The sequence below is a fragment of the Lampetra planeri genome, chromosome 41 (genome assembly GCF_965212315.1).
Source record: "Lampetra planeri chromosome 41, kcLamPlan1.2.h2, whole genome shotgun sequence".
Lineage (NCBI taxonomy): Eukaryota > Metazoa > Chordata > Hyperoartia > Petromyzontiformes > Petromyzontidae > Lampetra > Lampetra planeri.
The window spans coordinates 6,543,221-6,570,903 of record NC_136147.1 but is presented as its reverse complement, the minus strand read 5'-3'; the positions used below and the strand labels follow the sequence as shown (position 1 = coordinate 6,570,903).

Sequence of the window (27,683 nt, the reverse complement as noted above, 5' to 3'; positions counted from 1 at the left end):
TTAATTTTAATTTTTTTTGCCTACGTGACTTTACCGAAAAAACCTAAGAATATGAATACTTGCAATCACGAAAGCTTCAAATCTAGAAGCATTAACTGTCCTTTCTCGCATCAGCCTTCGCCTCCGCCTACCCTGTTGCATTACATTGACGGGCGTCGTTTCGACATTCGTCGCCAACTTTCAGGAGCACGTCCCCCGGCACAAACCGCGGCATTGCTATACCGCCTCTCCTCCCCAAACCCAATCGTGACCCGGGCAATGCCACGACACGATTATTCGCAAAGTCTCCCCGTGTCATTCCCTGCACAGCATGCTATTCCCGCTGCCACCGCGCTGTTATACGACGATAGGGGACTGAAATAAAAAGCGGCGCTCAGCTGAGCCGCCGCCGGTCTCTGGGGCGGTTCAGAGAGTCCCGCGAGACACCATCGAGCAGCTCTTTTCATTTCACACCTTGGAGATATCCAGGGCCCATGAGCGAGGGGGGGGCACCTGCTTTAAGGGGTGAGTCACCGACCGTTCACCGTGTCAAGCTCATTATTAGTGGCCGAGGGGTTTTTGGACTAACTACGTGAAACCCGTTAGACCGGTTTGGAACCCGACTGAAGAGTGGGACTGAGGTTAGAGCAAGACCGTAATTATAATATATGTAGGGCTTGAGAAACACGCGCCACGCGCGGGGTTGGTATGCGTGCACGTGGCGGACACGCGGAGCGAGCGAGCGGAGGGACATTGAGTGATGTTGATGGGGAGTTATGAGTTGAAGTGTACGGAGGGACATTGAGTGATGTTGATGGGGAGTTGTGAGTTGAAGTGTACGGAGGGACATTGAGTGATGTTGATGGGGAGTTGTGAGTGGAAGTGTACGGAGGGACATTGAGTGATGTTGATGGGGAGTTGTGAGTTGAAGAGCACGGAGGGACATTGAGTGATGTTGATGGGGAGTTGTGAGTTGAAGTGTACGGAGGGACATTGAGTGATGTTGATGGGGAGTTGTGAGTTGAAGTGTACGGAGGGACATTGAGTGATATTGATGGGGAGTTGTGAGTTGAAGTGTACGGAGGGACATTGAGTGATGTTGATGGGGAGTTGTGAGTTGAAGTGTACGGAGGGACATTGAGTGATGTTGATGGGGAGTTGTGAGTTGAAGTGTACGGAGGGACATTGAGTGATGTTGATGGGGAGTTGTGAGTTGAAGTGTACGGAGGGACATTGAGTGATGTTGATGGGGAGTTGTGAGTTGAAGTGTACGGAGGGACATTGAGTGATGTTGATGGGGAGTTGTGAGTTAAAGAGCACGGAGGGACATTGAGTGATGTTGATGGGGAGTTGTGAGTTGAAGTGTACGGAGGGACATTGAGTGATGTTGATGGGGAGTTGTGAGTGGAAGTGTACGGAGGGACATTGAGTGATGTTGATGGGGAGTTGTGAGTTGAAGAGCACGGAGGGACATTGAGTGATGTTGATGGGGAGTTGTGAGTTGAAGTGTACGGAGGGACATTGAGTGATGTTGATGGGGAGTTGTGAGTTGAAGTGTACGGAGGGACATTGAGTGATATTGATGGGGAGTTGTGAGTTGAAGTGTACGGAGGGACATTGAGTGATGTTGATGGGGAGTTGTGAGTTGAAGTGTACGGAGGGACATTGAGTGATGTTGATGGGGAGTTGTGAGTTGAAGTGTACGGAGGGACATTGAGTGATGTTGATGGGGAGTTGTGAGTTGAAGTGTACGGAGGGACATTGAGTGATGTTGATGGGGAGTTGTGAGTTGAAGTGTACGGAGGGACATTGAGTGATGTTGATGGGGAGTTGTGAGTTAAAGAGCACGGAGGGACATTGAGTGATGTTGATGGGGAGTTGTGAGTTGAAGTGTACGGAGGGACATTGAGTGATGTTGATGGGGAGTTGTGAGTTGAAGTGTACGGAGGGACATTGAGTGATGTTGATGGGGAGTTGTGAGTTGAAGTGTACGGAGGGACATTGAGTGATGTTGATGGGGAGTTGTGAGTTGAAGAGCACGGAGGGACATTGAGTGATGTTGATGGGGAGTTGTGAGTTGAAGTGTACGGAGGGACATTGAGTGATGTTGATGGGGAGTTGTGAGTTGAAGTGTACGGAGGGACATTGAGTGATGTTGATGGGGAGTTGTGAGTTGAAGTGTACGGAGGGACATTGAGTGATGTTGATGGGGAGTTGTGAGTTAAAGAGCACGGAGGGACATTGAGTGATGTTGATGGGGAGTTGTGAGTTGAAGTGTACGGAGGGACATTGAGTGATGTTGATGGGGAGTTGTGAGTTGAAGTGTACGGAGGGACATTGAGTGATGTTGATGGGGAGTTGTGAGTTGAAGTGTACGGAGGGACATTGAGTGATGTTGATGGGGAGTTGTGAGTTGAAGTGTACGGAGGGACATTGAGTGATGTTGATGGGGAGTTGTGAGTTGAAGTGTACGGAGGGACATTGAGTGATGTTGATGGGGAGTTGTGAGTTGAAGTGTACGGAGGGACATTGAGTGATGTTGATGGAGAATTGTGGAACTATATGAGTTAAAAAAGAATAAAGAAAGACAAAGAAGCTGTCACGTCAGTACGAGTCCTACATACTGTATCTATTGCGGGGGGATGTGTCTCAAATATGGCTCAAAATGTTTCAAATATGCTTAAAATGTCCCCCTCAATATATTGCTATAAAATATATTTCTGTTTATATTATTGTGGTTATGGTTGTACTTTATTAATCCCTAATCTCTGCCATTACATACAATGAAACAAGAAAAGGTAAAAAAGAAAATACAGATCAATGTAATACAATACACTATTAGACATTGTAAAAAATAAATAAAAAGTCCATCCTACGTGTTAGTGAATTGTTTAATATTTTAGGCAGGAAATGACAAGAAATTAGTTTTCAAATTTCGATTTTTTTTTCTGGGGGGGGGGGGATCCGCAGACCGCCTCGAAGATTTGGTCCAGCCCAATGTTGACTCTATGGCTACTGCCTTGGGTTAGAGGGACAATTCTCAATTAAAATACTGTACCGACGTTTTTTTTTACGAACTACTGTACTTGAACTAGTTTGTTGACGCTTAACTGTTCTGTGATCAGTGCGGTTTCGGGTTACGCGGGCAGAACTAAGAGAAGCGAAAGTGCTCATAGATGTTAACGACCTCGCCTGGTACACAGGTAGTGGGTTCGATCCCGACCCTGACGCCTTGTGTATATTTGTAGTTTGCGTGTCTCTCTCCCCGTAATCGCGTTGATTTTTCTCCGGGTCCTCCAGTTTTTTCCCCCCTCCACATTTAGAATAAACGTGCGTTCGGAGCATTTGGCTGCTGTCAATTTCCACATGGTGATAGGGCACTTCGTTGAGCTATCATTTGTGGCCAGGTCGCTTCTGAAAAATAGCTGAATAGCCAAGTGGGCCTCATCTGGTAAAATAGTCTGTCTTCTCGACAGACCTGTTCTTCACCTGAGGACGGCTGCTTGCATTGTGGCCGAAACGTCGTGAGAATTATTTTATTGGTTTATTTTTATTATTTTATTATTTCCATTCTACGTGACTTTACCGAAAGAACCAAGAAGATGAATCCCTGCAGTCACGAAAGCTTTAAATCGAAAAAAAAATAGTTTTTCGTACGGCGGAGGTTCTCACTCCACGGTTAACACTTTGCCCACGAAGGTGACTGGATCTGCGGGGTGTCTCAAAACGGAACGTTTGATCGAACGACGCCCCGACCAATAGCAAATCACTTTCAGCACCGTCCTCCCCCGGAGAATGCTTATTTTTTTAATCTAAAAACATTGACAGCCGCGCTACACAGTGTGTGTAGAGACCATAGCACTCAGCGGTGGAACGTGCGAATATTATCGTCAACCCCGGCCGTCGTTTTTGCCCGCGTGCCCGTGCCTGCGTGCGTGTTTGCACAGCCGATTTAAGCCGACCCAACGGCAGGTGGGGAGGGGACGAGTGCATATTCATACGGATATTTTTAGCGCGAGCACCTGAACGGGCACGCGCCCGTGCAGGTGCCCGTTCAGGTGCAGATTTCCAAAATAAGCTATCTGTTCATGATTTTGGAAATATTTTTGGTCACCCCTGCTATGTATGGCAAGGTGATGGTTTTGATTGGGTCCTCAGATGGTTCTTTCCCAACGGTAGGGGTGATCGCTTAACGGATTGTGTAGTCTGAATATCCATTCATCTTGAGGGCTTGGTGTACGTGTTCCAGTTCACTGGCTAGGTGGTGATGGTCAGAAATACATCGAGCTCTGTGGTGTAGAGTTTTGATGAGGAAATTCTTCTGGGATGGGGGCCCCGGGGAAGAAATAACTACTACGGGCGTCAGAAATATTTCGGTGTCATACTTAAAAACAACATTTGCATCCTTCCCATATCCGTCCCTCCACACATACAACACACACACACAAATTAGAAGAGTATTTTATTCTAGATTTGAAGCTTTCGTGACTGCAAGGATTCATACTCTTAGTTCTTTCGGTAAAGTCACGTAGGTAAAAAATGAAAAAAAATACAATCACGACGTTTCGGAGGCAACACAAGTCTCCGTCATCAGGTGGGACCGTCACAGCCAGATTTGATGCAGCAAATCTGGCTGTGACGGTCCCACCTGATGACGGAGACTTGTGTTGCCTCCGAAACGTCGTGATTTTTTTTATTTTTATTAATTTTAATTTCATTTTTTACCTAAGAGTATTTTACACATCCCATCGACCACGTGGCCTTTTGAGAGTGGATGATTTCAGCAGCATCGGTTTAACACCCCGGACCGGTTTCGACGCCATTCAGAATCTCATTCAGCAGTCTGACTTGTTTCGGCCAATGCTCGTGACCTTCAATGTGGTGTGAGAGATGGATCCTAGTTTTACACGAAACGATACAATACTCTAAATAATGGGATGTGTAAAAACGTGTTTTTATGTGGAGACGGATATGTGAAGGTGGCATACTGCCTGCTTAATTATTGGTTATTGGGTTATTTATATTCTGCATAATGACGCGTATGAATCTTACGGGGTACATAAACGCCAGGAAAGTCACACCCAGTCCAGTTCACCACGAAAGCTCCAATTCCAACTAATCCCAAATTAACATCGACTTGCCACTAACACCACAGAACACACCACCATTCAGTCAACTGGCCGATGAAGGACGTCCAAATTGCTGTGTCATACAACGTGGAAAGAAATCCCACTTCACAACACGCCGCTGTGTGCGGGTTGGTGAAAGTGCAGAGGTCGGTCAGGACGAGATGACACATCACTCACCACTAATGCTAGCAGCCATGGCCGGGTAATCAAACTCATATATCCAGATGTAGAGTGCTCTCGCTCACCGTGATTGCATGTTATTTGAAATAAGTAAACAACATAAGTGTACTATGTGAATACCGTATGAGTGTGCCATATTGTTTACAGAATATAATGATCATGTAATTTAAAATTAAATGGCAGTTTAAGAAAATATATTAACATTCATACCTAATGCATGTCTGATGCATTAGGTATGAATGCATAATGTTGTTCGTAGTTTACTACTTCTGGCTTACAACTTGTAAATCAAATACGAGAACACGTAACGTTTTTTGGCCTTCGCCCACCATCTCACTTTGGTATAAATGTCAAGGTTGCAGAAAGTGAAACAGATGCCCACAAGATAATATAGAATGCTGCCTTAGCACCGTGACTCGTGCCGCTTGCTCGTATTGGTGTGCTTTTTTGTATCAAAGGGGTTTACTCAAAAACATGATTGAAGGCAACTGGGTAGATTGTACAGGGCGTCGTTGCCTTGAACAGTTGTCAAGATTTTTGGGCAAGACCGATATTTTTGATAGTCAACAAAATGTTTTCGTAGTGTCTGAAGTAAAACATGGTTAACAGCTGCAAACACAACGAAGAAGTGGAAACCTGTTGTTAGGATAGTGTGAGTGAATTCGAGTACTGTTCTGTAATGGGAAAGTGAGGCTTATGTGGCAGGCATGTTGGTCGTTTCTACTATTGTACTTTCTCTAGTTTACCGTCCTTCCCCCGCACCTTCGATTAGCACCGTTGGCTCCGTATGCATGTACGTTGAACTTCTTTCGCATGTATGCATGTACAGTAACGTGTACCAGAGGTGGGACAAAGTCATTGTTATGCAAGTCCAAGTCGAGTCGCAAGTCATCAAATTCATGACTCGAGTCTGACTCGAGTCCAAGTCACATGACTCGAGTCCACAACTCATAGGTGGGACAAAGTCATTGTTATGCAAGTCCAAGTCGAGTCGCAAGTCATCAAATTCATGACTCGAGTCTGACTCGAGTCCAAGTCACATGACTCGAGTCCACAACTCATAGGTGGGACAAAGTCATTGTTATGCAAGTCCAAGTCGAGTCGCAAGTCATCAAATTCATGACTCGAGTCTGACTCGAGTCCAAGTCACATGACTCGAGTCCACAACTCATAGGTGGGACAAAGTCATTGTTATGCAAGTCCAAGTCGAGTCGCAAGTCATCAAATTCATGACTCGAGTCTGACTCGAGTCCAAGTCACATGACTCGAGTCCACACCTCTGACGTGTACTAATGACTATACAAAAAAAAACATTTTGAAAACCTCGCCAAATCTGTCTTATCAAGGGGAATTGCCCAAAGGAGCCTGTTACATGCATATTATTACCATTGTTAGCCAGTGAGTGCGGTGAATGTTCTGTTGTTGGTGTGTTTACGCCATCGCAGCCCTTTATTTACTGTATTTGAAAATGTAATCACCGATTAGAGGTAATTGCCGAATATGTCCCGGTGCGAATGCTGCATTACGTGCCTTCTCCTCGTTCTTTGTTAAGTGTGGCTCGCCGACCCCCTAAACTCCCCCCCCCTCTCCCATTCAGTGTGACTTTATGATCGCAGGCTCTAAGATGACTAACACGGGTTACATTTTTCAACGAGACGGGGGGGGGGGGTATGAGGGGTGGGTGTGTAAATGACTGCCCCTATCTTCTTTACCCCTAACCCAATCGCGAGCCGGCAATGTCACGCCACAATTGTATCCTGCAAGTCTCCTCCTGCAATGCATTTCCTGCAGCCAAAATGCAATTCTCGCTGCACGGGGCGTCCGTTCGCCGCCACAAGGGATGACTCACGCCCAGCGCGTGACCACCACGAATGACCGCACCCGCGACGCACGTGGAGACAACAAAAAATTAACCCGTAAAAGCAAAGTTTTTCACTATAAATCCTTTATATGCGTGGCATCGGTTTTATTTTATTATTCATTTTTGTTTTTCTTGAGTAAGAGTTTCATTTTTATCACATTGGTATTTTAAATTAAATATGAATTTTTTTTTTCCCTAAAAGTGGAACATTTTCGAAATATTTTTTTCACGAAAATAAATTGTCACGCACAACGAGTCTGTGTGCAAAATGTCAGCTCGATTGGATCACGGGAAGTGGGTTAAAAACGACCGAAAGATTTGCACGGTCGCAAGCAAGCAAGCAAGTGAACTTAATATGAAGGATTTAAAAATCACGTGGGGCGCCTTGCAGCCCGGCTCGCAACACGCCACCAGCGCACCCGGTTTTCGCGACAGGATGCCAAATTATCTACAACAACCCTCTTATTCTTGGTTCTTTCGGTAAAGTCACGTAGAAGGGAAATAATAAAATGATAGAAATATAAAACAATACAAATTCTCACGACGTTTCGACTGCAACACAAGTAATCATCATCAGGTGTGAAATCCACAAAGAAAATTTGAAAAAGTGGCGGTTTTTCAAATTTTGTTTTCTTGTTAAAGGTATCTATTTTCCGTTTGAACAGTTTAACACCTGTTTTATTGAACTGAAAGTGTCAAACCTATTTTAATGTTTTATAATTAGTAGCCCATGTATGTTATAGACGATACGCCATATATACCCAAGCAGATTAAGGAGTAATTCTTTATAGAGCGCCTTTTATACCACAAGGTTTCAGGCAACTTCGCGCAAGATAAAACAAACATTTGCAAATATGTAAAAACACTCTCATGGACAAAACAATGAATGAACGCATAAAATGATCATAAGATGCCAAAATATACTACACTTTCCATTTCCTATAATTTTTTAAAAATGTCTTTGTTGGTGTAACTTTCTGCCCCCCCCCCTTCTGGACATCTTTGGAAAAAGAGCTTCATAGTTCATCGGATTTCTCCAGGCTAAAGATTCGGATTTCTGATTAGAATATGAATCAGTCAACGTTGCCACCTCGGAGGTACAAAAACGGGAACGTGTATGATGTATGTAGACCTGTCGCACCGCACGAAGCCAACCGTGCTAATTGGAGATGCGGGAACATCATGGCAAGACCTGAATAACTGAAGAGGGGATAACTCCCGTATTGTACAAGTACATGCTTCGGGTCAAGTGTGGTCTTCAATTCTTTCAGCGCGGCAGATCTCACCATGAACGGTTGTTTTTTTTTCAATTAGATTTTCGCGCTAAATTGCACCGCTCTATTTACAAGACAAGCGATGATGTGGTCTGCAACATTTTTTCATGACTCTTGCCATTGCTCATTTTCTGATTTGTATCGTTCGCGTGCATCGTTTAAAAACGCGCCGGGATTATTTAGAATCAACTTCACCCTTAGTAACTTTTTTTTTAATCGACGCTTGATGTAACATCACCTTTTTATGCAGAAATAACGCTTTTATAGCTTTCCTGGGACCCTCCTGCGGTAATACACTCAAGTCAATGTCACCACACGTATGTCAAACAAAACCGCAGCGATTCCATTGATAATAGTAATGTGGGTCTGGGTGTGGTCACCGCTGTTGAGTTATTCAGGGGAAATCTGTGTTTTTTTACACACTTTCTTTTGTTCAACTTGCCCTGTTGTCTGTTTATATTCTTTCAAAGCTTTGACGATCAATATCTTGGGATCTACGCAGCCTAACGAGCTGAAATATTGTACCCAGACTCGTCTACCACGTGACAATTCAAGATTTAATCTAAAGAACCGGTCGAGTTCCTGCCCTTCCTGGGCCTCTTTGTGTTTTTTACTAAAAAAAATTATTCCCAATTTAAAATATATTAGAATTATACAGGCAATTAAACACTATTATTGTCTGGATTGAGAGCTTAGAATGAATATGTACGTATACAAATGTTTTTTTACAAGATTAAAATAAAGTAGGTAAAAAAATTAGTTTTCAATGCACACACTTTTATTTGCACTTAAAAGTAGAAAATATATTATTTTGACCCCTTAATTAATCAAATTTTATTTGCTGAATAAAAGTTGGTGCCGGAAACAAGTGTTGCCAGAAAAAAGGGGAAAACCTATTATCATATTTTGGTACTGGCAAAGGAGGTCCCATGATGTCGATGCTCACCCCGAGCTCTCATTACTCTGATAGTGCATTGTCTTTGTGCTGTACGCCTTTTGGCGTCCTCTGGTCTAACACCGTTTGAGACGAGGCTCAAAAGAAAGCCGTCTCTGGTGTGGACCAATCAGTTTCAAAGACAATGCATAGAATATCAGAGTGTGTTTTTGGTTTGCATTCTGACCACAAGTATTGTGGTTAATGCAGACATGATTCCTTGTAGAAGGTTTCAGTTTGGTGTTTTAACATCTTAACACCTGTTTTGTTGCCAGAAAAAAGGGGAAACCCCTATTATCAAAAGTGGGTGACTTACATTAAAACATTAAACATAATGAAAGGAAACCACTCACTTTTCTTTCGTTATGTTGGTTTCGATACCATGGAAATCCAACTCGTTCTGTATTGAACCATATCACGATGTTTGTTATGACTTTCCAATAACTTTTGGTAGCGTATCACCGTTCCTGAATCTTTCCCAATGGGGTGGGACAAACACAAGTTTTAATAAGTTTTTTTTTATGCAGTTAGGCCACCTGCTGGACACAGCAAGAAGTTGTAATTCTATTCGGCAGATAAATCCAAGGGAGACCTGGTACGATGACGGATACATTTGCTTCTTTACAGATGTAAAAATTGCCCACATAATTTACTCCATTCATCTTCTGTTGTGAGCATTGGCACATAATATCAGACTTGGTAAGGCTTTCTTGGTATTTTAAGTTCGGTATTTTGTTGTATTTTAAATTACACTCACTGACAAGTCATTAAAAATATATACGATCATTACGATGGTTTGTTTCTTATTCATATTCTTTGGTTCTTTCGGTAAATATATGAGAAACCCATTTAGATTATTTAGTGTATTTTATTTCACAATGCAAGATCGCAGTGAAATTAAATTATGGAAATTAATGTCCTCTATTTAGTCTACGGTGGCGAGATGTTAACTACTCGCCTAGTATATAGGAGGTCGTGGATTCAATCCCAACCCTGACGCCTGCTGTATATTTGAAGTTTGCGTGTCTCTCTCCCCGTGGTCGCGAGGATTTTTTTCCGGGTCCTCTGGTTTTTCCTCCACATTTAGAATCAACATCACGCGTTTAGAATACTGTATTTGGCTGCTATAAACTTCCACGTGATGAGCCACTTCGTTGAGCTATCATTTGTGGTCAGGTCGCTTCTGAACAAGAGCTATATAGCTCAGTGGGCCTTACCTGGTAAAATAAAAATAGTAAAATATAGTTCTGTTTAACACGTAGGCTTTCGCGACCAATATTATTCATAATCAACGTTTTTGGGTTTAGATCGCGTTATTTATAAATGTGTCGTAACCCTCCACCACCCGACACGGCCAATCAGTAAAAAAGTGTCACGTTGACAAAAGACAAATAGTTCACTGCTTTAGCCCACCGGTGTGGTGAAGCGTGAAATCACAACATTTACAATTTTCGGGCGAATTGCCCGATGATGCTGGATGCAATTACCAGCGAAACGTCGTACTCAAAAATTGTAAATGTTGTGGTTTCACGCTTCAACACACCGGTGGGCTAAAGCAGTGAATTATTTGTCTTTTGTCAACGTGACACTTTTTTACTGATTGGCCGTGTCGGGTGGTGGAGGGTTACGACACATTTATAAATAGCGCGATCTAAACCCAAAAACGTTGATTATGAAAAATATATTTCTGTAAGTTCTCTAACCAGCTGAGAGCTCATTGAGATGCATTAATGTCCTTTAAACACCGGAGAGCCAAATTAAATTACTTTCATGTCCTTCATTCCTTAAGTGTTACAATATTTAACCATCTAAAATCCCAATGAGATGCATGATTTAGTCAAACCCTTTATTAAACCAAAGTGAGAGGTAGTCGAAATTCCATATTTCCAATATTGGCTCAAGTAACCCTTCAGCCACCCTGTAAATATTTCCACTTGTCACAAATTAGGCTCCTGGCACGAGTGACAATAATGTTGAACAACTGAAGAGACCTTTCTCTCGACTATTATGAATGTCTTAGGCAATGTTACTAACAGCCCGCTAGGTGGCAGCAGGAGCCCATGAGTATGGAGTAAGCAACTCAGCATCGCCTCGTGTGGACTCCAGTGGCTGGCTATAACGTGCATTGACTCGAAGCAAGGACGAGTGGATTTTCGATGGATGCAAATGGTATGGGAATGATACAATTAAGTGAATAATGTGAATACAACTACTATATATATGAGAATACAAAAAATAAGCGGTACCCCAAGGAACACCAAATAATACATAATGGCCGAGGCAATTAAATACTTTATTTCACTATTTGTTTCCAGGGGTGTGCCTAACTCCGCGACTGGGGTACCAATCAATCCGAAATCAGTGCTAGGGGCCGTCCATAAATGACGTCACGCGATTTAGGACTATTTTTGACCCCCCCCCCCTCGTCACACATCGTCACAAATGTCTGACACCCCCCCCCCCCCAGGTGCGTGACGTCATTTATGGACAGCCCCGAAGAGCTGTTGCCACCTCGCGCGCGCGAGTTTTTTTATTTCTTCGGGTGCTCGGGTTTTCCGTCGCACGTGTAAACACTCACTCGTTAATGTGTGTGTATGTCGAGGACTGCAGAGCTTGGGGGAATCGAGTGACTGCCTTCCCGCTCGTCTGCCGTTCCTCCCTGCACTTCCCGATTCGTTTCCTCTTTTTCACGGTGAGCGAATACTCAAGTTTCAACGACTGTATTATTAACACATTCCTGCGGAGGGAGCTGGTAGGAACGTTGGGTTGCTCGGTCAATGGCCAGTGTCAACGGCGGCGTGGTGTATTCCGCAAATATGGCAGACTGTTAGGGCGGGCACAAGCCGGCGTGAGTAGGTTAAACGTTGAGTTTTATAAGGGCACCACGGAGTGACCAGCCCCACCCCTCCCACCTAGTGCCACCTTCCCCACCCAGCCCCTCCCCACCCTCCCCACCCAGCCCCTCCCCACCCTCCCCTCCCAACCCAGCCCCACCCCTCCCATTTTTGGATGCACGACGGACGGACGGACACAATAATCCCCTATGGGCTGGTGTAACCAGGAGATTCCTACCAGTATAACATTACCTTATATCGCATGAACGATTTAGGAATGTCAAAAAGTGCGCAGTGTTACAGAGTTTTACTTTTAAATTATACGATAATACCAGGGCATTACCGTATATCGTAAGGCCTTAAACTCACTGCAGACGTTTTTGTTATGGTCCCATTATCCACGAATAACAACCCTTCACCGGGCAGTAAATTTAAACACCAAAAGCCACGACATTACCATTGTGTTCAATAAGACTTTATCATGCAATGTCAAAACAGTAAATCATTGCATATTCCCGTCTAGACAAATAATACCATAGACCCTTTCTTTCCCTAGTTACTTTTGCAAATGAGGCGATCACCATTCTCTTGAGTCCTAGCCTGGTTCAACACAATGAACTTGGCTGGACTTGAACACGGACCAGGTAGGGTTGTTTGGTAGGAGGTTACGCATACTTTACCACAGTCACAGCAATTACAAGATTTATATTTTTTTCGTGAGTTTTGTGATGCAGACGGAACAGTGTGACGTTTGACCGAGTTCTTTATTTACAACAAAAAAACAGTACCGTGCATTTAAAATATAACAATACTGCAATACCCCATGGTCATAAATGGACATTTTCAAGTGCCGTCAACATAAAATGATGGGCATTTGCTGCCCATAAATTGTTAAGTTACAATGTCCAAGTTAATCCCTAGTGCAAATTGGAACGTAAAAAAAAGATCAACCAGTGGCTGATTCTTGAACACAGCAAATGGTAGTAAAATCGTACGTGGTCTGCGATACGAGAGGTTATTACGACTAACACGGTAGTTAAGAGTGCTTAACCCACAACCGGACGATTGCAAATTCAAGTCCCTGTGGAGGGAAGCCCAGCACATCCTGTGGTCCCGTTTGGAGTTGATAAAAAAACGAGAACCACTGTGAAGGCAGTTGTTGGCCTATAGCAGGCAGTCGTTGGCCTAGAAATGGCATGGTAATGTGAAATGCCCAACCCAGCTTTCAAGGCTGTTAGCAGGAAGTTGAGCAATGCCAAATTCTCGTTTGGACAGCACTTTGAAATGAGCTCAAGTTCAAGTTCATTTATTAGGTTTAGCCCTGTGAGCCATTCGGTTCTTGAATCAGGTACAACCGCAACAAACAAAAAACATGAACAAAGAAACATCTTAGCTACGTTGAGCTACGTTCGAGCTCACTCAGTTGAGGGTATTTCTTCAAGTTACAAGCCCGAGTTAAATTTCCTTTTTATCCCTCCGTGCTGGATAAAATGTGCACCTTCCGACAAGGCTGCACCATCAACATCGGTCGTCCTTTATGATTGAGACTGGTTCTTGCCATCGGACGATATCATTAACATCAATGGCCCTGAACGACCACCACTGATGGCTGCCACCACCATCCAATCGTTCACCTCAACTTTGCGACTAAGCTTATTAAGGTTAGCTTATGATGGATATTTCATCATCAACGTCGTTGCGAAAAGTCACAGTTTTAACAAACACGCAAATGCGCGCAATTGCAATTGTTTCAAAGGCAGCATTCGTTTTGATAGCACAAACACGCATTCTGTGAACGTGCACGTGGAAAAAAATCGCACGCCTGTCGGTTGTACAATCGCGCGAAACCTCACGTGGCCGCGCCGCGTCGCACAAAGGAGAAAACCTTCACCCCCGTCCCAATCTGCCGCACACAGAGATGAGACTTCACCATGACCGGCCCAGCTTGAACATGACAAAGTCGTCCCAGCTACGCGACGGAGGCGGACCTATACGCGAGACAATCGCCGCTGCTGCCGAGTCCGGCTTTTCCACTCCCCTTCCTCTAATATCGACTTCACGTCGGAGGTTGTTTTTAGGTGGGCGGGCGGGCGGTTGCGAGCGACGCGTCAAATGTCGCTTGGAGTCGAGGGACGCTGTGGCACCGCCGCTGCGTGTAGACGTCTTCAGTCCCCCAAAAGAGAAACCAACTCCACGGTTGAGATCCTCGGCAGGTGCTCGTCACCCCTGTAGGAAATACGTGACATTTCATATCTCAGGGTTAGGAATGATACAAAGTAAAACGCATAAATGATGTGCAGTTGCACACCCGGCATCCTGTTGGTCCGATTTCGGAAGCTGAACAAAGTTGTGCTGGGCAACAGCGAGAGTGGTGCAAGCGTAAATTGCATGACGAGGCCATGCGCCCTTTGCGCTGAGCCGTCTCTAGTGTGCCTCGTTCAAGGTGCCGCGTGAGAATCAGCATTTTATTTAAAAGTCAACACGTGCATCGTTAACACTGCCCCTTATAAGAGCAAACTAAATATGTAATTGACGAATGTTTCAAGTAATGGCTCTTCTTTAAAAAGAGTGAGATTCTTCATTTGTATCCTCGTGTACTGATGCGAATGGGATCCATTATTTAATGTGCTGGGTTATTTACATAAGTAGGTTTATTTGATTATATACGATTATTTATTATTTGACATGGGGAGGGTATTCACTTTACAGTGGATAAAAAATGTGCTGTAATGATATTTCTATTACTTCTTTAAAATATATTGGTAAAATATGGACAATACATGCAATATTTTGGTTATTATATTCAACAAACAAGCCTTTCACACAGAGCCTCATGCATATTATTAAGTTATTGCAAGAATTTCTATCATAGTATCAGAGTGTTGTTACTGTACAATATACTTGGATGTACGGTATGTCTCCAAATAAAATAACCGCAACATATATCGGTCAATAACACTGTGTAAATATATAATAGACAACGTTTCGGGCAATGGTCCTTCTTTATAGCACGTAAATACAGAGGCCAGGGAGATGGTAAGGGTTGGAGACTGCACCTTACACCATGTGACCGAATTTCAATTACATTATTACAAATATATCCTGATGAACAGTTTAAAATTGGCACGTGTGATAGTTATCTCTTAGTAGCTGTCGCGTTACAAAGACCTTCAACAATCAGACGACATCAATTGCTAAATAACTAACTTGTATCTATAATGACAATTTGAATTTTAAACTGCACATACATGGGGGATGGGCGGCGGGTGGATTTTGAAACGTGTCCAAGTATGTGTAAATATAAATATCGTTTCCTCGTTAACCAACTAGCTTTCCATAATTAACAACACAGCATTCTGATGGTTTTTTTCTCTCTCTCTAATATAAATATGGAACAAATGGCCTCATCGTGTAAATGGCCGCCCACCCGTTTGTAACGGCACATGACGGGCGTGTGGCGTGTGACCTCACACCGATGTAATTCAGAAAGTGCAGTCATGTGCTCAGCCGACCACCGTGGAAAGCCCCCCCGCCCCGCACCGTCTTTTCCACTCGCGCTAACCGCAGGTTCTGCTCAGCCGCCCCCTTTTCTTGTTTTGCGTAGAGAGCGGGTAACGTGCGCCGATTGGCCCAGTGCCGGATTATCCCAGTAGTAAATGTAGCCACGTATGCTACGGGCCCCGCATTTTCAAGGGCGAAACGCATTCAAGCTGTCAATTCGGATTCAGTGATTCTGCACTTGCTCAATTACTATAGTACTATACTGCCTTCAACTTTTATGAACGACTGGGTGTTCAAGGTTAGCGATTTGTCGTATTATCTGGCTATATAGCAAACGAAAAAATACAAATACTTTACTATGCAAGCAAAAAATGTGTGTTTAATATTTGTGTGTGTTTTTATTTTATTTAGGGCCCCTTTATAACATATGCTACCAGCTTATTTCGGCACTGGATTGGCCCGCGATGGGGGTTCACCATACGAGGACAAAATCCAATGTCTGCCAGATCGATCTTAACTGCTCCAGACAGGAGTTGGTTTCCTGTGTGGGTCCACGCTCGTCTCCTGTTTACAAGCTCTCGAGCCCGCCGTGAAAAGAGCCACATTTTTACGGCAGTGACGAGCACTTTTTAGAGCGGGCAGCTGCCGTGACTAACGACAAAGTGGGGGTGGCAAAACCGTGTTTGGCATCGTGGGGCCCGGTCACATTTTGTAAATGACGATAAAAACCCTTAAGAGAAGAACAGTGCAGGCCAGAAAACCTTCAGTTTCAAACGATATGCAGAAACGTGTCTTTGTGTGTTGTTTGAAACGTATGGGCTTTGATTCAAGGAATTGCATTTCTCCCCTCTACAGTATTGCCTCATTATTCGCGAGCGGGACATTCTGGAAATGCTCATGAATAGCAAATTTCGCGGATAATGATAATAGCATACGATGAATTACCTTAAATAAATGTAGATAAATCATAAATCACTTTATTTCCCATCACATTATCTCATCACTTTCTCTCTCTCGATGCAGCAGTCGTGTAGAGTTTCAGATGCGATTCGCGGATAGCCAAAATCACAGATAGCAAGTTCGTCAAGAACGAGGGAATATTTTACAGAGCCTAGCGCCTGGGCCCCATCGGTCCATGGGTCCCGGTTCAATGACACCGTATGTAGCATTGTACAGTGTAGTACAGCACACTCGATAGCTACTATGCCTCGAAGAGATGCAGAGCTGAGTCGATCCACAAATAGGATGTTTTTTGTGTATTTGCAATGATTATGCTGCCAAGTCAGAAAACAAAAAAACGATCACATTAAAATATCTTGAATTTTAATGTACTGTCAAATACTTGGCAAAATTGTTCCAAAGTTAAGTCATCGCTGATTAACAACTCACAAACATACCTGCAGTACTATATAACCAAGTGTAATATAATGAATGTGGTTTGTTTTTATTTGTACTTGTAAACCAGTTCCAACACAGTCCCTGGAAGTCCACATCCAACAATCTAAACAGATAACAGTGACTGCTATTGGCTGTCTGATGGTCAGTCGTCAACGCAACCCAGTGGCCGAGAGGGTGGGCGGGTAGCCGGTGGGACATTGACACTATTGACCGATGCCTCTTTCGTCTGACGTCTTTTCAGATTTCAAGGTCACTGTTATCTTGCGAAGGCATGTGCCCTGAGGCCAGCACTGAAACCACAACTGGCCACGATGGAAATTTGTCAATATGTCACCAAATATTTCCACCCCATGTCACACTGTAAAAGAATTGCGTTGTTATAGTCGGAGGAGTACTACTGTACCTGCTAATGACCCAGCGGTGGTTCAGACGACATGGGGTCATTAACAAGAAAATGGATCAGAAACCGAAAAGTGCACAGAGAAGCGTGGCGAGATGCATTCTTGGAATTACACCGAGAGACGGAAAGAGGAACAACATGGATTCGAGAACTAATGCAGGTGAAAGACATGATTCAAACTGTAAAAAAAAGGAAGTGGGATCGGGCAGGATGCATCCCGTAGAGGATTGATGGCCGGTGGTCAAATACAGTGAGTGGCAGCCAAGGAATGGAACGCAAGTGAAGAGGACATCGACTGAGCAGCTCGTGCGCCCGTGCCGTGCGGTTTGTTGCATCGCAGCGCCGCGACAGAGGTGGCGACGGGATCACCGTAATTCAAAGACAACATTTTTTGTTTCATTCCCCATGGCTACCGTTCGCTCGAGACGTCACTAAAGGAGGGCCTCCAAAAAATCACAAGGGCCTGATTTGGCCCATCGGTTGATCCCGGCCCTGGGTGTGTGAGGCCCCGGGGGGGGGGGGGCGGGGGGGCGAGTCAGTCAATGCGTTTGCGACTGACCTGTGTGCAGGCAGGAGACTGGTAGGAGGCATGGGGTGGGGGGGGCTCTATCTTAGCCGTGCTTGTCGGATCTCAGAGTGAGCGCGCGTGTCAGCCTCGTACGCTCCTCCCTCAGCGAGCCCATTCGCCGGTGCAGCCCTGCAAAACACACGCGGCACATGCTCTAACATCGGGACGCGAGGCAATCGTTCATTTTTCATTGCTACTCATCAGTGAAGTCATTTCAATCCAGTTAGGTATCAGAATGTTGATTGAAACATCCGCACATGTCCAGCATGATGTGTGGATGTATGTAATGTATATGTAAAGTATATACTGGCAGTTAATATATATTTTTACAACAAAGATGAGAGGGTAATGTTTCATTTCAGCTCTAGCGCCCTTTTAAGAATGATGGAGTAAAAAATGTCGTGCATAATCGTTTCTTGAATAAGCCCGCTAAATTTGTTCCAGCAGTTGGTCCTGCTTGGTCCCCAGTTATAAGATAGTTATTAAGCGCAAGGACATTTTCCTGTACACAACGGTAATGTAGAATTTGTAACGCGCACAGATTTAGTTCAATCTCAGAACGAGAGAGAGAACTATGAAAGGCACGAGAAGCCACAGACAAGTGGAAAGGCATCCAGAACCAGAGACCACAATTGCCCAACCTCTGTGGTCCTATATTTGGACGTTGGGCTCACTCCAAAACGATACTAATACGATGGGTTTCCTTTTAATGTGCAGGCGCAAAACCTGTCTCACATCCAGACGTGAATCCTTAACCGAACTACGCTTCAGGAAGATGCCAAAACCAAAACAAAATGAAATAAAAACGGGTAAGAGCGCTCTCTCCGTCGGCTCACCTCCGAGTGCCTCCCGTGTCGGCCACCCGGCCGCCTCGGAGTTGACCCTCACGCGAGCGACAGTCGTGGTGGACTGGTGGACGGAGTGACGGGCCGGCGAGGAAAGCCCAGGAATTGCAGAGCCCCATGCCTTCCTCTGCCACACGGCCGCTCCACATGTGCAGCGGGACCTCATGGCCTCCTGCCAACGAGTTGGGAAAAGTACACTTAGAACAGTCGTAGTATTTAACGAGTCACGCAAATATTGATTTACAAACAGCAAAAAGTGCCATCGTGTCCAATGGCTCAGTCCTCACACCATGCCGTGCATGTCCAGGGACATTAAGGCACTGTGGGTACGATGCACCGAGCCTCTGTTCACCCGTAGGTCGTGGAGTCAAAATTGTGTCCATATCATGAAAGACAACGGGAGGACAATGAGACAATTGGTTTAAGGTTGTTCATAAGTCTGAGCATAACGATTGCTGAGACATGTACAGTTTTACTGCAGGACTTGTAATTTGAGTCTTTGATGTCCTTTATCTAAATTAGGGCAGTGATGCTGATAGAATATTTGCTATTGTGAAGAACAGTACATTTTTATCATCATCAACATAAGTGTAATCTTGAGTAGCTTTCACAATACACATGCATTTACAGGCATGAGATATTATCCACCATCTCTGCATTAATACGAAGTCAAACATCAACCCAACGATGCATTCTGTGCAGTAACAACCCGGTGTTCAATCATCATCATGGGACCTCCTTTGCCAGTACCAAAATATGATAATAGGGTTTTCCCCTTTTTTCTGGCAACAAAACGGGTGTTAAGATGGTACTGGCAAAGTAGGTCCAATGATGTAGCTGCTCACCCCAAGCTCTCATTACTCTGATAGTTCATTGTCTTTGGGCTGTACGCCTTTTGGCGTCCTCTGGTCTAACACCGTTTGAGACGAGGCTCAAAAGAAAGCTGTCTCTGGTGTGGACCAATCAGTTTCAAGGACAATGCCTATCTTATCAGAGTATGTTTTTTTTGCATTCTGACCACAAGCATTGTGGTTAATGCAGACATGATTCCTTGTAAAAGGTTTCAGTTTGGTGTATAATATCTTAACACCTGTTTTGTTGCCAGAAAAAAGGGGAAAAACCCTATTATCATATCGGTGTTCAATTAATTAATTGAATTAAGTCATTTTGTAAAACTGGATGTGAGCCCTCACCTGCTGGAGCTTCTGAGCCTGCAGCTCGGTCTGAAGCTGCTGGTTCTCCTGCTGAAGCCTCTTGTTGGCCTCCTTTTGATGGCCCATCTTCTCCATGAGACAGCACAGCTGGTCCAGGTGATCCAAACCCGTAACTCGGCGAGTCGATGCCTGCCTGGACGGCTGGCGAGAAACAAAGCAGTGGAGCTATTATTCATCTTGCAAACTCTGCATCGTCTCCGTTTCAACTGTGGTTGTCGCAAGGTGGCAGGAGGTCTCAGAGGTCAGAGTGCTTAAACTGGGTTCTCAGGTGAATTGATTTGATGGTCTCTGGCTGGTCACCAATGACTGCACAAACAACCGTGACGTAAAATTTGGTTTCGCACTTAATTTGTTAAAATTCTGGCGCTGAACATTGAATGGATCGGCTTGACTCGTATGCAAGTTGCAAAGTGCTCCATTCTACTGTGTGGACTGGAGGGTCATCCGAAGGGATTTTTTTAGAGGTAGCGCTGTAATGTTTGCTTCTGCGGCCCGTTCTCTCCAACACGAGGAATGGGTGGTTGCACTGCTCCGCGATGAATGATTCGTCTCAGGGCGTGGCACTGATAATAATATAACAGGGATAATGTAGAGGTGGTAAAATAAGTATAAAAATATTGCTGACAGAAAAATCACGGAGGTGATTGGCTGCCCCATTGCTCATTTGAGCAGGGAGACATTTTGACTTAACGGACACTTTCTTTAACAGGCACTTTCTGATTAGTGTTGAGAGTCAAAAAATATAGCGTTTGTAATACGTATATTTATAATGTTGTACTCACTGTTATCCACCTCCGAGCGGATGGAATTTTAGGCGAGATTGCAAATGTTTATTTTATTTGGATGTTGTCCGAGTCCGTTTGATTGCAAAGGTTAAACAAGAGGGCTTTGCAAACACAGGAGATTAGATACGAAGCACCATCTTCACTGGGACTTTTATTTATTAATTTCACGTTTTTTTTAGAAGAAAAAATGTGTACACATTTTTGAAACTACACGTGATATTTTTTTTCGGTTGTGTTTTCCCTTGAACTTTCCAACTTAAAATGTCCATGCTAAATGAATAAATATTATGAAGGAAAAAAACCATAGGCTTTTGTCAATCCACTGCTGGATCAAGGTATACCCATCTATGCGGGTTGAGGGGTTGTTTGACCATACTCCACCATGCTTGTCAGTGTAGATTGGTAAATGTGGAGGGGGAGGTTAGTGGGTGCCAGGGTCAGTTCAGAGATCACTTGCCACTGATGGTAGCCGTGGCCGGGAATCGTATTCAGGCGTCCGTGTTTTTTAGTGCAGTGCGTGCTAACCACTGTGTCAAGACACCACTTCCGATTGTTATTCAATACAGGTAAAGATAATACACGTTCACCCACATTGAAAAAAACAATAATAGGGTTGGTAATCAGTAGAGATTATATTGTTTTGGCGAAGGAGTCGGTTTAATTACTATGTTTTTTTTTCCACAGAGGAGAATTGAGATTAATCCATTAAATAAGTATTTAAACTTTTTTTTGTAGACCGAGCAATTTTTTTTTATTTCTCTGGCCCGATTAAATTTTTTTAAGCTATGGTTTATTTGTGTAGGCTCATGTGGTTTTTCCGTAAATACAATTTGCTCCTATCAGCGTGGAAATCTGAACTTTTCCTCTTAATCCCACCTCCAGCTAAAAACTGGCAGTGCCCTATTACTCACCCTCGGTTCCAGCAGAGACCTCGAACTGGCGCTGCACGATACCGTCTTTGTTTCAAAGAGAATGGGTGCCTCAGTGGGCACAGCACTAGCAACTGAGTCAGTTGGCACGTGGCTTACAGAGTGATATTAAACTATGAACTAAACTATTTTTTATTTTACCAGGTAAAGCCCACTGAGCTATATAGCTCTTTTTCAGAAGTGGCCACAAATGATAGCTCAACAAAGTGGCTTATCCTGTGGAAATTTATAGGAGCCAAATACTCTAAATGCGTGTTTCTAAATGTGGAGGGAAAAACCGGAGGACCCGGAGAAAAATCCTTCGGCGACCACGGGGAGAGAGACACGCAAACTCCAAATATACAGCAGGCGTCAGGGTCAAGATCGAATCCACGACCTCCTGTATACCAGGCGAGGGAGTTAACATCTCGCCACCGTGACGCCCTATTCACCACTGCCCCATAATACTCGCGTAGACATTATTAACTCGTACAATCCATCTTATATAAAGTATACGTTAAGACCGTGCGTGTAACCATTCATTTATCTTGTACCGACATGTAATGAATTGTTACGATTTTGCATGATATGATTTAACGATCTATAATTTGTTTTCATCTCAATCATCTTATCCGATTTGTATTGCCTCTTGTTGATGTTCAATCTCGTTTTTCCTGTCCTTTTTTTAATTCAGTTATACTAAAGATGGCGTTAGCATAACATTTAAGTGAAAAAGTTATGCATACATTTTAATAGATTTATTGATGAATTGTTAAATGGTTATTAAAGACTCCGTTGCTTTGTCCACAATACAGAATTAGAACATTGCCTAATACTGTCACGAGAGATTAAAATGAGATTGTGTGGTTGTTGTACCTAAATTGTCCATCTTTGGTAAACCACTCAACTGCCAAAGCAGAACATAGCCTCTATCCTGCCTTAGCTACATCCAGCCAATAACTGATTAATTATGCATTTGTGTTTATCAAGGACTGGCTGATAAGCACAAATCCTTCACGTGTGACAATGCATGGAGTATGACAAGCTACCAAAAAAACCTTTACATTCAGTACCTTGACTGGGCGGTCCTCTTGGCTTTCCACCGTCTCGTCAAGGACCCGATGCTCGTCGAACCAAGACCGTCCTCCTCCTTCCACCGGTGACGAATTCCCCTGGCACGAGTTTGGCGGGCAGGCGACCTCCAGGGGCTCATGCTTCAAAAACACCTCTTCCTCGTCGTCTTCCGGCAGGAGGCCTGGGTGAAACTGGCCAAGGCTGTCGCCGCTGCCGGGGCGTGCGGTGCCGCCGCGCCGCGCGCGCTCTGCGTCCACCGTTGACTTCGCCTTCCCGACTCGGTGCCCGTCGCTTGCGACGAGAGTGTCACTGAAGAAGCGTCGCCTGGCCACCGCCTTCTTGCCAGATGCTGTTGGAACGCCGTCCTGGGGTATGGCGGCGGGCAGCTCCCTCTCTTGACTCAGGACCATCTCCAGGGTGGAGTGCTCGCTGTCCAAGTCGTGCAAGGCATCGAGACTGGCGGTGTCCGCGCAGGAAGATGCGTCGACGTTATGAGCGCAGTCTTTGACACAGCACAGCGTTTGGCCAGACAGGCAACTCAACGTCAGTTGTGTGTTCTTACAACCTGCAGATTCAGGTTTTCCTGCAGCGGTGAAATCCCCGACATCTTCTACCAGTGCTTCTAAACTGTCCGTGGACTGCAATGTAACCACTGGTACACTCACTTCCACATCATCTGAGCACACAGCTTTCATCCGGTGATCCATGCCATTACATTTTTGCTCAACTTCCTCTTGAGATGGATCACGACGATGGTTATCGAACACCTGGTGCGGACCTTCTGGGACCTCTATCTCCTGGGTGAGGGGCCCACAGTGGTCTAAGAGGAGCTCGATAGCTTGGGCGAGCGCAGCGTTTTCAATGGATTGGGCAGAAAAAGCTTCTGCCTCTCCATTGCCGCTGATGTTGCCGACGCTGCTGCCGCTGGCCTCTGGGTGTCGAGTTGACAACGCCGTGGCCTCCAACCGGTCCCCAGCGTCTTCTGCCGGAGCCACGCGACCGCACACCGCTCCTTCGTGTCGTGGCATGGCGGGCCTTCCGAGGTGCGCAGGAGCGTTCTTCGCGCCGCCCGACGCCGAATGGACGTAGCTCATCGCCTTGTATTTGGTCAACTTCACGCCGTTGTTGAATTTGTCCGCCGACTCGTCTGCGCACGGGACAGGAGAGCGTTAGTACCGACGTGCCGATATTCGGAGCCATACAGATGGACACGGTGTATATCGCTGAAACCACCGCTACGGGCAGCAGTACGACATTGCACACGTGGCTCGAGGAGTCGTACATGTGTCAGGTGAAACGTGAAAATAAATTAACGTCGAGCTTAAATGACAACTGCGGAAGTGGGGGGGAGGTATAACCCGATCACTCGGAATGTGCCCAATCTCATTCGATCTTGGAAGCTAAGCAGTTTTAAGCCTGCATAGTGTTTAAATGGATGGACAACCCTCGTGTATAACAGGTGTTATAGGCTAAATTGATACATGGTGGGCAACGGAGATTAGTGCAAGAAAATCCGTTTAACTCAACTGCGATGCTCCCTGCGTCTCTGCACCCGTATGGACCAGTGTGGGATGAGGTTAAATAACTAAAACCCTTGCGAAAAGCGTACAGCAAAGGGGGAGGCTGTGATGCAGCAGTGGATTGAGAATGGTGTTTTACATGTACGTGATAACTGTGGTAATGCACGGCTGCTTGCGTTGTGGCCGAAACGTGAGAATTATTTTATTATGTTTTATTTTTATTATTTTATTATTTCCCTTCTACGTGACTTTACCGAAAGAACCAAGAAGATGTGTTAATGCAGTGGAGCGGTTTGCTCGCTTGCGCTACGAACCCGGCGACCCGAGTTCGATTCCCGCTCACGGCTAACACCAGTGACGATTATCTGAACCGGTCCTGGGCGTCCCCTAGGTCGACTCAGCCTCAAGTGAGTAACTGGTGCGATGTGTAAACATTTCGACGAGGGAGACAAAGGCGGCCGGGCGTAGTGTTGTCCACCCACCCCCTCGTGTGCCGTGCCGGCCTTCATAGGTGCTCGCTTTTCAGTTTCCGTTCAGTTTCAGTTCATTTATTAGGTATAGCCCTGTGAGCCATTCGGCTCTTGAATCGGGTGCAAACGCAACAAAAACTTTCCCCAACTGTCTGTTAAGGCTATACGGGGGATCTTTGTCTTTGTAATTTAAAAACAAACAATTGAGGGACTGTGTGAGCCGTGGTGCACAAGCACACGTAAAATAAACTCAACGCATTCATCATTAATGCCGTCGAAAAACAGAAAGGCTAATCTTCTAAGTTATGGTTTGAAATTTGACCAAGGCATAAATGTGTCCGTATTTTAATCTACGTTTCTGTTTGTAAGTAGTGTTAATGGTGAATGTGGTGAGTGGTTTTAGTTTTATCAGTGGGAAAGTGTTTATAAGATTTTGAAGACAATCATATCTGGTTTTTGTGGTCTTTAAATTACGCCGTCTAAGCACAATGTTTGTTTCTCATCTCTGCCAAGCAACCGTATCATGAATCATTTAATCTGCACGCTATTTATTAACTGGTTATTATCGCGCCGCTCAGAGAGACTTCAATTATTTCACAAAATGTAAAACAGCCAAATAATACTCATACACCAGCACAAGAGGGAGGGGTAAATATAACACAATTCATTGTATAAATATAAGAATGTGATTTGTAAAAGGTCATTAAAATAATTTTACAAAAAATAAAGGCCCGCACATATACTTTTTATATTCCGGAAAATATGTATATATTTTTTAAAATCAAGTTTCATAATGCACGATTACTGTATATTCAAAGACACGCTTGAATACTTTAAAAGACAGCTGTAGTTTTGCATAACACTCTACGCTCTTTCAGCATGCAAATGTTCAACAGTTTGTGCATAGCATTAATCTACTTCACAAATTACAACAAGGTCTCTTTACGCCTCCTAACATCACAATTTTAGTTTAACTAAACTATTAATCACGTACTGTTTACCGACTGCGTGCCTTGTCACACGCGGTCTCCGATTAAAATGCCAAACATTCTCTCGTCCTGCGTTGTGGGCTTCCCTGCTAGCTTGCCCCAATCGTCTTGCGTGCTAGTGGCCAGGCATTGAAACCCGTGAATGTGATTGTTAATTAGAGAGGCACAATACCTTTGATGAGCGAGTACGTCCTGCGTTTCAACATCTTGATGAACATGCTGGTGAAGCTGGCTTGCGCGTGGCCCTCCGTGGGTCGCTTGCCGACTGCCCTCTGTAACTCACCGACTGGCAACGTGTTGGATGTGACCGGCCCCTTTATATAGACCGGCTTCCGCAGTAGCAGGAAATGTGTCATCGGAATCCGCGTGGTTCTATGTGGGATTTACCAAACACTGGGAGGGAGATTTCCAACCGCATGTGTTTTTGTCCCACGTACTGTAGAAAAATAAACGAATTTGTCCGCAAAATACGCCTCTGCGATATTGTTGTTTTGTTTGAGAATTTTTTTTAAAGACAATTAAAGCTCGCACTCTTTGTAAATGTTCAAAGAGCGAATGTATATTTTAGGTGCTTTATAAAATTAAACACGACGTTTATGCCCTTTTAAGCAATTACCAATCACTGGGTAAAACAATAGGGGCAACATCCACGTCATGATTGGTGGATGACGCTTGTGAACAATTTGATACATTTTAAAAAACATTTTGAGAAAAATATTTTTTGCAAATTAAAAGAAGCATTAGGGATTCCATGAAGTTTAACACGGAGGCTTTGACCAAAATAAACCTTAATTATGGAATCTATTAAACCTGTAGGATATATTGTTGAATAAATAAAAGCATTCCTTCAACTGAGTAGAATAATAATATTGTGGTGATGTTGTAGATACTTCTTCGAATTTCGGACTTAGAAGGTTATCGTTCCCATCTGGACGAAGATGTTAGGCGAAAGTAAAATGCTTTCGTAAGAAAAACAAAACTACGAACTTCCCCCCTGCGATCGGCAAAGCAAAAAACGACGCAGATTGCGCCAGTGGGCGCTCTCGAAGGGCACTTTCGCTCGTAGACGCTTCCCCCACTGCGTGTGCTTGTGCATGGAAACTCAAGCGTGCACCTCAAAGTGTCCAATGTTTTGGGCCTTCACAGCCAAATCTGAACAAAAGTGTTCATAATACAGGTGGGTTTATTTTGGGTTAGATCGTGTAAACCTATAAATGTGTCGTGAAACCCGCCACCACCAATAAGTAAGGTTTGTCACGTAAACAGAACATGCCAATTCGATACTAGTACAGCACACCGGTGTGTTGGAGAACAAAGCCACAACATTTACAATCTGAGTACGACGTTTCGCCAGTAATTACAACTAGCTTCATCAGGCGACAGCCAGATTTGCGGAGAAATCCTCCTCTTTCGTTCCTTAAATAGAGGGGTCGATGTGATGGCGTCACTTGTGAGCACTTATTTATTTACGCACATTTAACCCTCCCCCCCAAAAAACTGGATTACGGATTAGATTGGTCGCGAAAGCCTACGTGTTAAACCAAAAGTGTTCATCTTCTTGGCTCTTTCGGTAAAATCACGTAGAAGGGAAATAATAAAATAATAAAAATATCACATAATAAAATACAATTCTCACGACGTTTCGGCCACAACGCAAGCAGCCGTCCTCAGGTGAAGAACAGGTCTGTCGGAAAGACAGCCGAAACGTCGTGAGAATTGTATTTTATTATGTTTTATTTTTATTATTTTCCTACTACGTGACTTTACCGAAAGAACTAAGAAGATGAATCCCTGCAGTCACGAAAACTTTCAATCCAAAA

The 27,683-nt window shown here is 44.3% G+C and overlaps 1 protein-coding gene across 1 annotated transcript; it reads right to left on the bottom strand.

The window, feature by feature from the left end:
• Positions 1 to 12,936: 12,936 nt before the first annotated feature.
• LOC144732131 (uncharacterized) lies at positions 12,937 to 26,234 on the bottom strand. Its single transcript, XM_078613433.1, has 6 exons — positions 26,036 to 26,234; positions 22,884 to 24,031; positions 20,097 to 20,258; positions 18,895 to 19,075; positions 18,050 to 18,187; positions 12,937 to 14,417 (listed from the first exon to the last, which is right to left on the bottom strand). The coding sequence occupies exons 1-5, from the start codon at positions 26,217 to 26,219 to the stop codon at positions 18,102 to 18,104; spliced, it is 1,761 nt and encodes a 586-aa protein (XP_078469559.1). The 5' UTR covers positions 26,220 to 26,234; the 3' UTR covers positions 12,937 to 14,417; positions 18,050 to 18,101.
• Between the last annotated feature and the right edge of the window lie 1,449 nt (positions 26,235 to 27,683).